The 17,143-nt window shown below is 33.9% G+C and overlaps 3 protein-coding genes across 4 annotated transcripts; 1 reads left to right on the top strand and 2 right to left on the bottom strand.

The window, feature by feature from the left end:
- Nucleotides 1–1,414: 1,414 nt before the first annotated feature.
- On the bottom strand, nt 1,415–4,355 carry LOC104106045 (probable histone H2A variant 1). Of its 2 annotated transcripts, none has more exons than XM_009614524.4 (3): nt 4,219–4,355; nt 3,814–3,956; nt 1,415–1,923 (listed from the first exon to the last, which is right to left on the bottom strand). In XM_009614524.4, the coding sequence occupies exons 2-3, from the start codon at nt 3,931–3,933 to the stop codon at nt 1,627–1,629; spliced, it is 417 nt and encodes a 138-aa protein (XP_009612819.1). In that variant the 5' UTR covers nt 3,934–3,956; nt 4,219–4,355; the 3' UTR covers nt 1,415–1,626. The 2 variants fall into 2 exon arrangements, with proteins under 2 accessions (XP_009612819.1, XP_070034114.1); XM_070178013.1 differs by lacking the exon at nt 4,219–4,355 and adding an exon at nt 4,117–4,213.
- Nucleotides 4,356–6,804: 2,449 nt separating this feature from the next.
- LOC104106046 (uncharacterized) lies at nt 6,805–13,940 on the top strand. Its single transcript, XM_009614525.4, has 17 exons — nt 6,805–7,214; nt 8,286–8,388; nt 8,627–8,696; nt 8,826–8,864; nt 8,949–9,066; nt 9,145–9,202; nt 9,795–9,859; nt 9,985–9,991; nt 10,106–10,166; nt 10,401–10,460; nt 10,565–10,584; nt 10,674–10,739; nt 11,534–11,701; nt 11,807–12,064; nt 12,147–12,359; nt 12,489–12,760; nt 13,616–13,940. The coding sequence occupies exons 1-17, from the start codon at nt 7,126–7,128 to the stop codon at nt 13,746–13,748; spliced, it is 1,800 nt and encodes a 599-aa protein (XP_009612820.1). The 5' UTR covers nt 6,805–7,125; the 3' UTR covers nt 13,749–13,940.
- Nucleotides 13,941–15,246: 1,306 nt separating this feature from the next.
- LOC104106047 (auxin-induced protein 22D-like) lies at nt 15,247–16,881 on the bottom strand. Its single transcript, XM_009614528.4, has 3 exons — nt 16,520–16,881; nt 16,232–16,407; nt 15,247–15,822 (listed from the first exon to the last, which is right to left on the bottom strand). Exons 1-3 carry the CDS (start codon nt 16,705–16,707, stop codon nt 15,650–15,652), a joined length of 537 nt encoding a protein of 178 aa, XP_009612823.1. The 5' UTR covers nt 16,708–16,881; the 3' UTR covers nt 15,247–15,649.
- Between the last annotated feature and the right edge of the window lie 262 nt (nt 16,882–17,143).

Here is a 17,143-nt window from a genome sequence, read left to right as displayed (position 1 = left end):
TTAGCTTCATCTTCTGCATTTTGCTTTCTTAGTGGGCGTTTGGATATAAAAATTGTAAAATTTCAAATTAGGGGGAAATAAATTTTCAAAGTAAAAATGGTATTTGAAATTTAGAGTTGTGTTTGAACATGAATATAATTTTGGGTTGTTTTTGAAGTTTTGTGAGTGATTTGAGTGAAAATTTTGAAAAACAACTTTTTTGAGTTTATCAAATTTTCGAAAATTTTCAAAATGCATCTTCAAGTGAAAATTGGAAATTTTATGAACAAACGCTGGTTTTGAAAAAAAATAAAAAAAAAATTTAGAAAAAAAAAAAAAATTCTTATGTCCAAACGGCCTCTTAGTCTTTTTGGATAGACTGTATATCCATATCAAGTAGGAGTATAATTTATTTGTTCCTTACTTTCTATGGATGAGTTCTATTTAAAATATTAGGTCAATGTACTAAGAGAAAAACAAAAAGGCACTTGAATCATTCAAATCGTGACCTAGACATATTGCCTTTTTCAGCAAGACTCCTTCAACAATGTTAACCGACCGTGTAGATAATATTGTTTTATCTCATTAAAATTTAATTTAGATGCTGCAACTGAAAACGTACATGAGGATTTTATATCGAACTTATGATTGAATAGTCGAGTATAAGAAAACACTCTGTTTCACGATAGACAAAGAAAAACACAAACACAACTGTCCGGTTAAAAATCCATACATATTAATGTGTATGTTGTAGTTGTACCAGGGAAAACATATATTCCAATTTCACTTGTAATCAAGATGCTGTTTGTAGCATATAAATACAAGTACCTAAAATGATGATCACAGATGTTTCTCATACAAATTACAAGTACGTTAAGAGGAATTGGAATGCAAGGTGGATGGCAGAGATTTGTAGATTGTTTCTTACATCAACAAGTCCAGTATAATATAATCTAACTAGTAGAATCTGGGGAAAATAGTGTGTACGCAAACCTTACCCTTACCCTTGGATAGAGAGAATTTTTCCGACAGAAACTCGGCTCCCTCCCTCCAATAACTCCCCACCTTGCTCATGGGTTACTCGAACTCACAACTCCAAGAACGTCCCACCTTGCTCTTGAGGTGACTCGAACTCACAGCCTCTTAATTGGAAGTGGAGGGTACTTAACACTAAAGTAACCCACGCTTGTCGCTGATGGAAGAAACTAAAAAGATTAAATAGTTTAGTGCATCAATCAATGCTGTGCATATATTAAAAATAAAACTTAAGTCTGAAACTAAAGTTTACATATTACTTCTTGGTTATAAAGTAAAATTTCTAAATGCCTTGATTCATTCATATTTCTGATACTCAGAACAGTAAAAATCGTAAACAGATTTACCAGTCCAATACACACAGGCGCTTTGGCAGACAATGCAGAGAAGGCTGATGAAGTACCACAATAAACAGTAACATGCATACATCAACAAGCCACTTACCAACTAAGACCTACAAAATAACAGTATCCAACTAATATGTCCATAACATCAGATAAGTTCTTGTAATCAAACATGAACAAGTACTATATCAACCCAGATACAACAGGAAAAACATTAACAAACATGCAATGTCATTAGTCAAGACACAAAAGCTAAAGCAGGAGAATTTCACTCCTTGGTGGTTTTGTTTATGAGGGATTTGTGAATGTGAGGGATGACACCGCCACCAGCAATGGTCCCTTTGATAAGGGTGTCAAGTTCCTCGTCTCCGCGAATAGCCAGTTGCAAGTGTCTGGGGGTGATTCTCTTCACTTTAAGATCCTTGCTTGCGTTACCAGCTAATTCAAGAACCTCTGCAGTCAGGTATTCCAGAATTGCAGCAGAGTAAACAGCTGCTGTAGCTCCAACTCTTCCATGGGCTGAGGTTCTGGTCTTAAGCTGACGATGAATTCTTCCCACTGGAAACTAAAATTCCCCAAACATGTCAAAACAATCGAAATCAGTATCATAGGAGGGTGCTGAAGAATCATATCAAGTTTCTTCTATTGTGCCAAAAATATCTGAATGATCAAAGCTATAAGGGCAGCCCAATGCACAAAGCTTCCCCTATGAAGGGTCTTAATGTTCAGAACTATATAGATCAAAATTGATACCACGCCTCCTTTACATATTCAACATACCCAAGGCTTCAAGATCACAAAAGAGTAAGATAGCATCCCATTAATTTTTCATGTGTGCACTTTCGGTGTCACATCATTCTACCCCACAGTATTTGGAATGATAGAACTTTTATGATAAGTCACGTTCTTGCAATTATAGAATTTTGATGCAAAGTTTATGATTTTAGTATGCTGATCTTTGGATACTCAATTTAGACCAGTTAACTCATCACCTCAGTATGCTTATTGGAAGAAACTAAAGGATTAGATTTGTAAAGATAAAACAAAGACTGCTAAACAGCAAACATAGAATCCAACATATAAATAGACTTGCATCCCACATTATTTAAAAGTTAACTTCCACCAAAAGAAAGATAGGAAAAAACTTGCACTCCAAAAGCATCAAATTTCTTGATACCATAGCTGGTTCTGAACAGAGAGCTTCCTAACTTTTGCGAACCAGGGAAAAAAAAACATGTACAAAATGGAACAGAACAAGCAGTTGGTATGAAACTGAAAAGCAATTCTTCAATCTCCTTGGAACCACGTAATTGTTGTATATTCAGAATTTGGGTGGATAAAAAGAGATAAAACACTTACAGTAGTTGTTTCAAATCCTATAGAAATCAAGCAACATCTGCTCTAAAGTAAGGTAAAATTATGTATTACCTGCAGGCCTGCATGAGATGTTACAAGAAACTGGCCTTTTCTTGTCAACATATCAGATTTCTTCTATTTTGCCAAAAGGATTTTAATGTTCTGAACTATTTAGAACCAAATTATCAAAAAATGATGCTACACCCCTTCTACAAATTCAACATACCCAAATTTTCAATATGTCAAAAAGGTAAGATAGCATCCCAGTTAGTTTTTCATGTGTGCACTTTCAGAATGTCACATGTCAGTAACAGACACATCCTATGCCACAGTATTTAGAATGATAGATCATTTTTATGGTAAGTGACTAAGTGCCTTGTTGCAATTATATAATGTTGATACCAAGATTTTGACAAGCTAATCTTCAGATATTTCATCAAAGCAATTTAGAGAGGTATGCTCAACACTTCATATGCTTATAGAAAGAAAGAAAAAGATTATATTTGAAGAGATCAAAAACTGCTAAAAGACACCACTTAGAATCCAACATCATTTTAGGCACTGTATCCCACATGCTTTAAAAGTTAAAGTCCATCATAACAAAGATAAGAAAACAATGGCAGTCCAAAAGCATGAAATTTCTTGATACTATAGTGTTTTCTAAACAGAGAACTACCTAACTTGAGGACAGTGGCAGATGGAGTTTATTTGCTACAGGTTCAACCAAACCCAATACTTTTGACATGGAGCATAAATATACAAGTGATAAACTATTAAAATCTCAACTAAATATCAACATTTGAACCTAAGGTTAAACACGTCAAGTTTAAATCTTGGATCCACCACTATTTTAGGAGACTATATATAAATGTTGCATACACAATGGAATAGAACAAGCAGCCAAACTATGAATTTGAAAGCAATTCTAAAAAGTAAAAACCTCCATAGAACCATGCAAGACTTCAGAATTTTTATTTTATTTTTTTTTAACTTTACAGCTGTTCATTAACCTCAATATACAAATACTTACAACAGCAATTTCAAATCCTATAAAAATCAGACAAGATCTGCTCTTAACTAAGTAAAACTATGTATTTACCTGGAGGCCAGCACGAGAAGAACGAGAGATAGGCTGCTTTTTCTTGTCTTTGTCTTTGTTAGCAGCCGCTGCAGCTGTTGTCTTCCCCGCTACTAGCCCTTTCCCTCCTTTTCCTGCCATTTTTCCTTAGCTTCAAAACTCCACTGCTCAGAAAACAAAACAAAAAAGAGGAAAAGTTAGAGTTTTGCTTTGGCTTTCAAATCTTACAAGGGAACAAAAAGCAACTATTATATCATTGGCTTCTTTGCTGTTTCTAAAAATTCTGGTTAAACTCTATAGTTTTGAACAATTACACACACATACACACTAAATCCGCATATGTTGGCATAAACCAGAAGTGAATAAAGTAATATTCTACAGAGAACGACTTAAAATTGTAGATCTGCCTTTAGCAGAGGAGAGTACCTTTTTTCCACTGTAGATCTGAAATGCAGCTTAACTGTTTGATTTACTGCCCCAGTTCTTGTTTATCTGTCTTGAAAAGGATCCAAAGTAACTTTGGCGGTTTGTTTTGGAGGGAATTCGGAAATTTTGACTTTCTTTTAATTTCGAATTTTCGTTGAATTACCAGTTTACCCTCAATTGATTGGGCCACTAAACTCTTGTAAACCCGATCTACCTGACAACCAAGGCCCAAACCAAAGTTGCGGTTCACTTGAGTTAGGAAAAATTAACCTTAATAACCACCCACATAATTTTTTAAATTAAAATAATCGACGGATATATAATATATATATATATATATATATAAAATCTATGTATGTCGGCTAGAAAAAAAGTAAAAAGTAAAGCCGACCGCTATTCGTATAAGATCCATTGATAGGCAGAAATCAAAAATGTGGATAATGATCTACACAGCAACATACGTAGAATTTTCGAAAAGTCTGGTGTATTGTTATAAAGTCGACTTTTAGGTGGTTTAATTCTGGGTTGTAAATATTTTAAAGTTTTTTTTCCAAATTAATTATACTTCATATTTTTTCGATATAATTGATATAGTTGTTTTGAAAAAATATATTATCTATACATATACAAGGAAAATATGGTGGACTAAAAGTTTCAGCCACCTACCTAAGTAATGTAGGATGAGTTGTAATCATTTAAAGTTAAAGCAAGTAGGTACGTTGCAAATTAATAATTATAAAACTATTTAATACTCAAACGGCAGCCCAAACAAAGCTCATAACCGTTAATTGAAAAATACACTATGATCAAAATCAAGTTGACTTATAGCCAGTTTGGTCGAGTTTTTAAAATCAACCTATTTTAACAAGTGTTTTTTGTGATAAGCAGTTGGTGTTTGGCTAATTAATTTAAAAAGTAATTTTGAACAGTAATTAGTATTTGGCCAAATTTTTAAAAACCGCTTCTAAGTGTATTTTTTTCAAAAGTGTTTTAGGAGAAAAAGGTAATTTTTTCAAATTCTCCTCAAAATCATTTTTTTCTCTTCCTAAAAGTTTGGTCAAACACCTTATTTTTTGGGGAAAAAATACTTTTGGCCCAAAAAAAAATTGGCAAAACAGGCTATTAGGTGGTTCAAAATAGTCATAGGATGCTTCAATGTTGTCCAAGTTGAGATCAAGAGCTTCCCTCTCTTCATTCCATGCATTTTTCACGTCATTTCCATCAACATCCTTTGTGGTAAGCCAAATCACACTGATACATTTGAAACCCGAGCCCAAAGCCATTTTCCAAATTTTATCACCTTTCTTGATTCTCTCCTCTTGGCCTCTGAATAAGCCAATTCATATCAAATTGAGCTACTTGAAGTATTCCCTAATCGTTTCAATGTAATTTTTCAAGTTTCCATTTCCACATCTCTAAATCCAAAGTTTTTTCTGTTGATTCAGTACTGCTAACCCTCCCACTTGTGGGGAAGAAATATAATGATCAATAGACAATTTGAAATTTGGTACATACATATATATATATATATATATATATATATATATATATATATATATATATATATAACATTTTCAACCCCAAACAATCGTCTCATAACAAGATTTTTCAAGAAAATAAAATTTTCCGATAAGGGAAGGACTAAGGGACCTAGTGAAGTAAGGGTGGTTTCTATGGCATTGGTGGCTGCAACTAAGAGTAAGAGATATTTGATTATTGAAACTTCAATTAGGCCATCATCATCTTCTTCTAGGAAAATGGATTTATAAAAACTTGCTCCATGAATATGGACATCGTGGAGGAACTCGTACTTGCTTGAATTAATATCTGTTGACCTGGACGATTGGAGGGTATAATTGCAACTCCATCTTAGCTAAACATCTTAGCCAAACGTGCAATTTGATATCAATTTCGATTCATCGTTGCCAAAGTAGCACCACTTGGACAGCACTGTACCATTCTATGACTATTTTGAACCACCAAAGTCTACTTGACTTTATAAATAAAATGCATTTTTCAATTTCACTTTAAAAGCTTTACACTTTGATTTTATTCTAGTTCCATTAAATGTCTTTATGCTATCTAACTCTGTGTCACTATTTTGAAGTGTATTAAGGGATAGGATATATATAAGAGACGATATATTCGACGATATCAGTTAACCTTGTACGGTTGTACCTCATTATTATTACTACTAAATAATAGTAATATTTTCAGTATGAACTTCCAAATCTGCTCTGGAAATGATAATTGAACAGTTATTACTTCTGTTTTATTTTATGTCACAATCCCTTTTTAGTTTTCAAATAAATAATGATTCTTTTCATATTTAAAAATAATATTAAATTCCTCTTTTTATGTTTTTATAATATATTTTATAGTTGCACAAATATCATGCTTCAAATCAGATTGCAGAAGTTTTACTTACTATTTTAAAAGCGTCAAATAAATTTACATAAAGTGCAATGGGTGGAATATAGTTCAAAGTAAAATTAAGGGTTGACCTTTTAAGCACTAAGATAAAATAAAGCTAATGGAAAAAATAGAAGATAAATAAAGCTGCAGATTAACGAACTTAGAAGCAAAGTCATCCCAAATCCTTACTAAGATTTCTTCTCTCTCACTCTCTTACTTTCCTAATTTGGGCGGCAAGAATCTCCTACTTTGAGCTCACCTGCTGTTTTCTGAAACCTCAAAATACAGGCATTTTCTTAAACAAAAAACAGGCCACGATCCTTAACCTGCACCCTCGGACATGGCTTCTCCTTTTTTCTTAAGATCACACGCTTCCCTTTATCAAAACATTTCAAAACAAAAGTTGTTCTTTTTTTCTTCATTTTGTCCTTAAATGCTCAACTTGTACCTTTAAGGCATTTGCAAGATAACAAGTAATACCCAAGATCAAGAATGAAGCTTTTTTATCAAATCAGTTTTTTCTCCTTCATTTTCTGTTTTCTTGCATCTGGGTCCTTTTCTATTGATAATTTTCATCAAGCGTAAGCCTTTTTACTGAATTTTTTACATACACTTTTGTGCATGCATCTTAAAGTTTACTTCTTTGACTTTGAATTTTTGCTTTGTTTATAATCTTGGAATGGCATTAGTAATGTAGTTCAACAACAACAACAACAACCCAGTATAATAACAGGGTCTGGCGAGGGTAGTGTTACGCAGACATTACCCCTATCTGGGTAGAGAAGCTGTTTCCAATAGACATCGGCTCCCTCCCTCCAATAACTCTCCACCTTGCTCTTGGGATGACTCGAACTCACAACCTCTTGGTTGGAAGAGAGGTTGGAAGTGGAGGGTACTTACCACTAGAGCAATAGTTCGTTCCATGATATTTGAATGGTACACTTCACAGTTGCCTTATAGTCTTGTTACCAGCATTTCAGATAGAGTTTAAGTTTTGTGTATCCGCGGCGTAAAATATAGCTACACAATCAGGTCAATTACTAGGTAATTACAAGTAAATTTCCGATAAACATAGTAATATAATTGACCTGCTATCACACGTTAAATTCACTACTTTATATTGTCAGTGTATATAACTTAAATTATTGCTTTTTTGAGGTATCATACAGGGGCGGAGCTAGCCCATTGAGTATGGGTTCGGCCGAACCCAGTCACTTTGGTCCAATCCATGTATTTGTCTTAAAAAATCTATTAAATATGTATAAATTATTAATTTAGAACTCATTAACTTGAAAGGATTAGAACCCCGAACCCATAAACTTCAAATCATGGCTCCGCCTCTGGTATCATATTAGAATGATAAAGAGTTATATAATTGAAATTTATCCCAAAAAAGAAGCTATTTTACTATTGAAAAGCTATGTAGTGTGGACCAATAATGTTAATTGAGCAGGAATGGCTTCAACTTTTGATTAGATTATGGCATTTTGTGGCTTAGTTGAACTGTTGATGTTGTTTCATTAAACTTTACTTGGTATGGTTTCAGTGTTTTCTTATTTTGTACATATTGGGACTGTTACTTGTGCTATCTTTGTGTTGTTGCTCCATGCCTTTCTGATGTTTCTAGATATTGCTATGGTTATATTTGACAGGTTTCCTATTGTAGAGCCTGATACCGGTCACACGAAACTTCGCCTTTCAAGAGAAGGACTAGAGGCAATAGAGAAGATAACAACACCCATTGCAGCTGTTGCTGTAAGTTTTGCATTAATCTCTTGGTTTTTGAACCAAAATAAAACTATTATGTGACCAAAAGAGCCTTGAAATTGGAGTCACCTTGATATTATTTGGTGAATTGAGTTATTGAATAAGTTTTGCACTGGCTCAATATGTTTACGCTGAAGCATTTGTTAAACATCTGTTCTTGTTATCTAAATTTCCTGTTGCACCTATCTTTTTTGTATTATAACATTGTTGCTGCAAATTTGACCAGGTAATTGGTCCATATCGTTCGGGAAAATCATTCCTCCTTAATCAGCTTCTTTCCTTTTCCTGTAATGAAGGTGGATCCTCAAGACTTGCTATTTAAGTTCACAATTGTGTTTTTACTTGTTAGGTTGCTGCTAATTTGGAAGCTTAAGGTTACCGTGCATTTTCATATGCAACTGATTTTTCGAGCTCTATGTTAATAGGTTTTGGTGTTGGGCATATGCGCGATACTAAGACAAAAGGTGTGTATGCAAGATTTTGCTGGGTGCTGTCTGTACTAGGGAGATGTAGACATTATTTAACATGACGTTTCCCTCTTCTTCCAGGGATATGGGTTTGGGGTAATCCAATAGAGTTGGACATCAATGGAGTAAAAACTTCTGTTTTCTACCTTGACACTGAAGGTTTTGAAAGTATTGGAAAGTCAAACGTATATGATGATCGGTAATATTGAAGTCCTGTGAGATAACATTTGTACAATAATGTGTGACTAAGCATGTTTCTTTGTTCTTTGTTATGCAGGATTTTTGCCCTTGCAACTGTTCTGAGTTCCGTGCTTATATATAATCTACCTGAGACGGTTTGTTACTCTGTCTATGACTTTCACTCTCTTCATTTGCGAGTGTGTATGCTAAACATGTCACTACTATATTTAAGTTCCTTGAATCAGGCTTTCTCTTATGGTAGAGTAATTCTTGTGAGGTATTGACAAGAGCAATAATTAAGAAGGACTAATAGATCATGAATAGAAATGTGAGTATTTCTCTGCTGAGAACGGTTGATGAATAGAATTAGTTTAATCTAGAGTCTCCTTCAAGCTCTGTTGCATTTAGCAATATATAAAGTGGTTGAGTCAGATATGTATTGCTTTATTATAAAGAGTATCTTAGCTGATTCAAAATCATACCTGCTACTATTGTGCAAATGCTTTATTCTGTCATTTGTATAATCCACGTGAGAGGCCAGCACGTGCAAAGTTAACAGAACAAGATTGTACTAAAGGCAGTTCTTGCTCCACATATTCATGCATGTCTAATATATAGATTGAATATTGGTATCTTAATATGCTCCAGGTTGTGACTCTATGGGCGGCAGCTTATATACTAGCCTCTTGGCGTACAAGAAAGATCGACTTCCTTAATGGTGTTTTATGCATTTGTTTTATGTTTTAGATCCGTGAAGCTGACATATCCCGACTTTCATTTGCACATGAACTTGCTGAAGAGTTCTATGGAAGGTCCAATTTCTAACCAATTGTTTCAAAAGTTTTAGTCTCATGTATGACTTCTTTGGTTTCTAAGTTATTCACGGCCTCTTTTATTTTTTGACTCTGTTGCTTCATCGATGTTCATCACTCTCCAGAGTGAAGGTAAGCATCTATCTTTGATTAATCTTTCACCTCAACAAAAGGGTCAAGGAAAGAAAGGAAGAAACAGATTCTTAACAAGATAAGTGGCATGCTTATGTGGTGGATGTTGTGTAGGGGCAAGACATTGCTTTCGAACCTGCAAAACTCCTATGGCTTATCCAGCATGATTTTCTACGTAAGTCGAGAAAAAAATGCCATATATGTCCATAACTGCATTTTAATAAATGTGAATGCCGTGTGTTTAAGGAATACAGCTTTAAACATATGTCTAGGGTAATATAATTGTATTCAGTTGCATGGTACATCTGTTGCAGTATGGTCATTTTTCTTCTGAGTCGCACTGAAGGTGCCTTTTGTCGGTCTTGTATTCCTTCTCATGTAATCTGTCTAAGCTTTTACTACATAACAGAAGGAAAGTCTGTGCAAGAAATGGTCAACGAAGCTCTGCGACGAGTCCCCAATAGTGATGGTAGGTTTACTTATGTTTATTTGAATGTAAGTAAATAACATTAGTCTAATGAAGGCAGCCTCTAATGAAAGGTTAACTGTGGTTTTATCTTTATGTTTCTGCAGGTGATAGAAATATTGATAAGGTACTTTTATCTACTGCATTCTGCAAATTATAAAGATGCTTGCATAACTAGATATATTTTATTTGTTGTGGTTCATTATACTGTATCAGGTGAATCAGATTCGAGATTCATTAGCTGTAATGGGCGACAATAGCACAGCCTTCAGCTTACCACAAGTATGAACTTACCTTTGCTATGCATCAATCTTTTCTTCTTGATGTTGTAATTCATAACTTACTGCGATGACAATAGTTGACTTGGATTCATTTAGACATCTTCTTTGCCGCTTTGACTGCTAAAAAAAATGTCCTCTATTCTGACCTCAAAAAGCTTCATTTATAATTCTGGGCATGCACACTTTATGCTTGGTCTCTTTGTTCATTAATTTTTTTTCTTTGTATGCTCTTAATATTAGTCCTGTATGCTAATTCTTGATGTTATTTGTTACCTAGTGGTAGACGCCAGGCACTTCTATGATCAATCATCATTCTTCTTATGGTATGCAGTTGTCTCTCCAACGATTTTGTGGCTGTATAAATAGATTAGATAATCTTCTGGGCAGTGGCCATGCTGTCAGCCCCGCCAATATTAGATATTTCGAGTGTGCTGACTCTGTATTTTTCTTCTCATTATTCTCCTATATCTTGATGTGACTGGATATTCAAGCATGTACCTGTCCTATGACCATGGCATCACATTCATTGTTTCTTTTCCTCAATCTTCTTTTCTTGTTTTCAGAGGTAGGTGTGGGTGGAGGAAGGTTTGGGATAGTATGGAAGGGGGAAACAAATCAAATTCTTTGTACTATAATTTGTTTAAATATCCCTAAGCAGGTGTATCCCCCCCCCCCCTTTGTGGAACAGTAAAGATGCTTGCTGAGGATATTGTAGCAAACTTGATATCTTGTCAGCTAAGCATTTTTCTAATTAGAACTCAGAATGATGCATCAACACTCTTAGCTCTTCTGCAGCCTCATCTTCAGCGTACCAAGCTTTGTGACATGAATGACGCTGAGCTGGATCCTGATTATGTCAAGAAGAGAGAGCATTTGAAAGAAGTTGTAGCATCTATTATTCGTCCAAAGATTGTCCAGGGCAAATCTCTCAATGGAAAGGAGTTCGTATCATTCCTTGAGCAGGTTTTTGTGTCTTATCTGTTAACTTTCCTGGTTTTAGTTTAACTGCTTTTGGAGAGCGGTAGAGATTGTTTTAAACTTTTATCTTTAATGGTAAATTGGTTTCAGATACTTGATGCCTTGAATAAAGGAGAGATTTCATCTACGGGATCCCTTGTGGAGGTTTTTAACAAGGGTATTTTAGAGCGGTGTCTAAAACTGTACACTGACCAGATGGCTAACACAGTTTTACCAATACGAGCAGAGTCTTTGCAAAAAACTCATGAAGAGCACAGAGATGCTGCAATGAAAGTTTTTGATGAACAACATTTTGGTCGTCAGCATGCAAAGAGATCAGTTGATCAATTGGACGAGGAGATTGAAAAGGTTAAGATTTAGAGTAGCAAGGCATGGTTTTATGCATCTCTAAAAATTTTGCAATTTTTTGCCTAATTTCATGTTTTTTCAGGAGTATAAGAATATCAAGTTGGCAAATGAATATCAATCCTCAAAGGTGTGTGAGGCTTTTTATACTAGATGTGAAGACAAAATGGACGAACTTCAGACCCTCAGACTTCCTTCAATGGCAAAATTCAACACTGGCTTCCTCCAATGCAACCAAAGTTTTGTAAAAGAATGTGTCGGACCTTCTAAAAGCAAATACGAACAGCGAATGATGAAGGTTTTCCCACACTTAGTTTTTAGCTCTTTCTAACTTCATCATTGGAAATTTTTATTACTATCTTTAATTGTTGTGTTTAATGTAACCTACTCTCAGCAGTATAATTGTCTGTATCTTATAATTATGCAGATGTTGAGGAAGTCAAAATCTTTATTCATTAAGGAATACAATCAGAGACTATTTAATTGGCTGGTGGTTTTCTCACTTGTTATGGTGGTGTTAGGGCGGTTCGTTATAAAGTTTTTTTTGGTCGAGATTGGCGCATGGATACTTTTCATCTTCTTAGAAACATATAAAAGGATGTTTTTGTCCGCCGAGTCACTTTACCACAATCCAGTGTGGCATTCTTTTCTAGCAACATGGGAAACACTTGTGTATAATCCTATCCTTGATCTGGACAGGTAACATGAAATTTTACCTTTTATTGCTTAAATTTTAGTCCCTTTGTTTCAATTTAGATGAGATAGTTTGACTTGATACGAAATTTAAGAGAAAAGATGGATACTTTTGAAACTTGTGGTCTTAAACGCTTAAGGGGTAAAAGCTTTGTGGGATCATGACATTTGTGCGGTTATAAAAGCTTCTTATTAAGGGTAAAATGGATAAAATGAAAAGTTTAAAGTTGAATTATTTCCAATTATAGAAATGTATCATTTTTTTTGAAATGGACTAATATGGAAAGTGTGTCGTATGGAGGGAGTATCATTTTTAAGTATCTTTAAGCATAGTACAAGAGTATTGTAGGAGCCATTAAGCAGAGTTGCTTTCTGTGATGGTCAGTCATGATGTGTTAGATACGGCCATCCTTGTGTATCATGGTCATATGACAGCTAGGCACATTTTGTATAGTAGTTACTTCCTTTTGAAGCTCAAACTGTAAAAAAAATTTAGTTTTGTAGTCTTGAAGTAAAAGTAATTTCTATGTTCCATTTTATATGACATTTCTGTTTTAGTATGTTTCACAAAGAATGATCTTTTTATATTTGGAAACTCTTTAACTTTAAATTTCTCATTCTATATCCTTAAAGACATACTCTTGTAGTCATAGAAATGTCATGGCATGTTTGAGACGACAAATACTGAGAATCCTTTTGTATGTGCCAAAAGTTTCTTTGTTTTTCTTGACCTCCATGTTTAGTCAAACATTGCAATATAAAATGAAACGGAGGGAGTAGTGTTTTAGCAGCGGATTTAATGACGATTGAGGATATTCTAATATTTTTGTTTCTAAATGTTTCATTTGTTTGGTGCTGCAGATGGGCAATTCCCATATATGTGATAGCTGCGATATTTGTGGTTTATTGGCGATGTTATGGGAGAAGGAACATTGGCTCTATGTTGTTGTTACCTGTCTACAGCAATCATAAAGATAGTCGAAGATCAGAGTAGTTTGAACAGTAGCTTCTTAGGTATATACAAATCTTACAAGCTTTTTATTTTCAATTCTCTTTATACCCTTCAATCCAAAATTGGTGCAGAGGATATGTTGTAACATTTGGAAATGTTGTATTGTTATCATTCATTCATTCTCTTTAACCCTTACAATACTGAATACACAGCAGTTTAATTTACTTCCTCTAACATGTAACCATCGTTTACTACCTGTCATTATACAATGAGAATGTTGAGTTAAAAAACTTACTATATATATAAATATAACATTCGTTTTGAATCATATTACAAAGAAAAGTAAGACACATAAATTGAAGCGGACGAAGTATCCTTTTACCGGTGGGCGGGGAGATTTTGAGGGCAGAAATAAATTCCATTTTCAATAGAGTTCTGTTTTTTTTAGTTGTTTTCTTTTGCTTGAGTAATTTTGTGGTAATTGCTCTTATCATACATTTTAAAATGTTTATGGGAAAATTGCGTTTGCTCTAAATTGAGTATAAACTCTTTAAGAAAACGGCTTACAACACTTGTTTTAGCCAAAAGCTTAAGATTAGTCTATCACTCAAAGCTGTTTATACTGAATATATAAATCTAATGTTTTCTTGATCGCTCTTTATCATGTTAAGAGTATTCACTACTAGAAATTCGGTAAAAACCGATCAAAAAAACCGACCAAAAAACCCGACCAAAGTTGGTCAGTAATGACTGTCACCATTTACGTGTGGACGGTATTTTAGAGGTCGGAAAAGAATACCGACCAAAGTTGGTCGAAAATTACCGACCAACTTTGGTCGGTCAATTAAATTCAAAAAAAAAAATATTGCAAAAAAAAAACCGACCAAAGTTGGTCGGTATTTTAATTATGTAATCAAAAGATTTACCATCTAGGAATCGAACCGGGGTGTGTACTGTGGCAGGATACTATTCTACCACTAGACCATTGGTGCATTTTGTTTTAAGACTGTCTTTTATTTGATTTATACTCTTTAATTGTATTTTCGCACGAAAATAACCGATCAAAGTTGGTCGGTTTTATAAAAAGTAAAATTACCGACCAAAGTTGGTCGGTTTTTTTAAATGACCGGCTGAATTAACCGACCAATTTTGGTCGGTTTTTTTAATATTAATTTTTATTTATTTTAATTGAAAACCGACCAAAATTGGTTGGTTTCTTGAAAAATAAATTTTGCGGGACTCAAAAATAGTTTCCCGCATTTTTGCGCCAAAGAAAACCGACCAAAGTTGGTCAGTTTCGTAAAAAAAATAAAAAATAAAATATTTTAAAAAATCGACCAAAAAACAGACCGAAGTTGAACTTTGGTCGGTTTTTTGACCGAATTTCTAGTAGTGATTTTTGAATGACTTTTCCCAACACACTACAATACTAAGTGAACTTTTAAATGTTTTACTGCTTTTCTAGGATTAAGTTTAGGAATTAACATTCAACATAACATTTGATATTGCGCTAATTTTTTTTTTAATCTCTGACCCCATATTGTATATGTATATGTATATGTATATACTCTTTGAAAATACATTCAAAAAACAAATACAAAAAACTCTTTGTACAAGAAAAGCTGAAGCTATACTTTCTCTATACAAGACTAAAAACATGGAGATATAAATAATCCCCAGACCTTCTCTCTTTCTTGTTCACGTTGATTTGATTGCAGATCTGAATATATTTCCCAGTTTCTTGAAGAACCCAATTAGCGGATTCTACACGTAGTGGCGGATCCAACAATGAGTTTGCAGATTCGGCAGATCTAATCCAGTACTTTGAAGCCGAACCTTATACGGTGTGTCGTGAAAACACAAGTAGATAGAGTTAGATAAATATTTCAGAACTTTTCGAACGCAAGACCAACCCATCATCTAAATTCTGGATCCGTCACTGTCTACGAAGATGCTAAACCTTTAGCTTCAGATCCTTTCATAATTCTAAGCCTTTTGCAAGAGTTGATAAACATATCCCAAGGTACATCACCAGCAAGCATCCAATCACCATCTTTGTCTTCATAAGTTGGTACATAATCAGATCCATTGTAACCTTCTCTTTCTGAGTATACTCCTGAAATTCATAGATAAAAAAAAAAATACATAAGACTTAATTTGATCCATCAGTTAAATTTATATATAGTAGGACTATATGAGAGGCAGATCTATGGAAGGTTAATTCGGTAGATTCAATTGATACATTATTTTCAGCTAGATGTGGGGGGAAAAATTACTATACTCCTCTTATCCCAGTTTATATTACATATATGCAGGTAGAATATCGAGAATCAAACAGTTTTTTTTTAACCGTAATTTTTTATATGCCTTTTAAATATCTTAAAATATTAATTATTGTAACTTTTATATTTTTATATAGTTTTCAAATATATAAAGAAATTTAACTTTTAAAATTCGAGTTATATCACATAAATTGAGACAAAGTGATAATATATAGGACTCTAAATTTTGAAATATTAACTTACCAATGGAACACTTGAACATGTTTTCTAAAGCCTTGAGTAACTCTGTGTAGCTTTTGTAAAGATTAAGGTCAATTTTTCTAAGGTAAGCTGCTCCATCCATGCTAACTTTCACGTAGCTTGCTTGTAAAACATTCTTTCGGTAAGATCGAACTGGTGGCCAACCAACAACTTGTGCTCTGAAAATTATCAAAACAAAAATTGTTTATTAAACATCATCAAATTATTTTAAAAATTAGAAAGCTGTCATATTTTCTTTTTTGGAAGCTGTCAAACGGAGGGAGTACTTACTTTGATGTGGATTCATTATTTTTTCCATTATCCATCTCTGATGAAAGTCTTTTGTTGCTAACTTTAGCAGCAATTAGACTAGTAGAAGATGCTGGTTTTTCCACTTCATTATCTGACCCAGGTAGACCTAATCTTAGCTCAGTTGCCTTTAAATTTAGATCATCTTTCTCGTACGTTGCAGCTGCCATTTCTATTCTTGGATTAACTGATAACTTCTTTGATTGTTCGTTTCCGATGAAATATTGAAGTAGTTTCGATTAAGTTGTATAATAAAACAGATGAAGAATTTGGTTGCAAGTTGTGAATATGATGAATGAGAAGGGAACGTGGGACTTAATTTTTATAGGATGATAAAGAAGAGACAATCCGTAGACGACTTATTCTCTTTGTGCATGAATTTCCTAACACGCCAATTATTACTTCTTCACGCCCTTACTACCCACGCGCTCGCTACAAATCAATTAAATTTTTAAAAAAATGTCATTGTATAATCGCTCTTGGAATAATAGTCGAATAAGATATATTTTTTATATATATAAATATTTTTTATACTATATACAAAAATTATATAAATTTTATATATTTTTTCAGCTACCAAATACAAATAATTTTTGAAGCATGCTG

This window comes from Nicotiana tomentosiformis, chromosome 6, assembly GCF_000390325.3.
Source record: "Nicotiana tomentosiformis chromosome 6, ASM39032v3, whole genome shotgun sequence".
In the NCBI taxonomy this organism is placed as follows: domain Eukaryota; kingdom Viridiplantae; phylum Streptophyta; class Magnoliopsida; order Solanales; family Solanaceae; genus Nicotiana; species Nicotiana tomentosiformis.
Note: the sequence above shows the minus strand (reverse complement) of the source record. Positions and strands in the feature narration are given on the sequence as shown.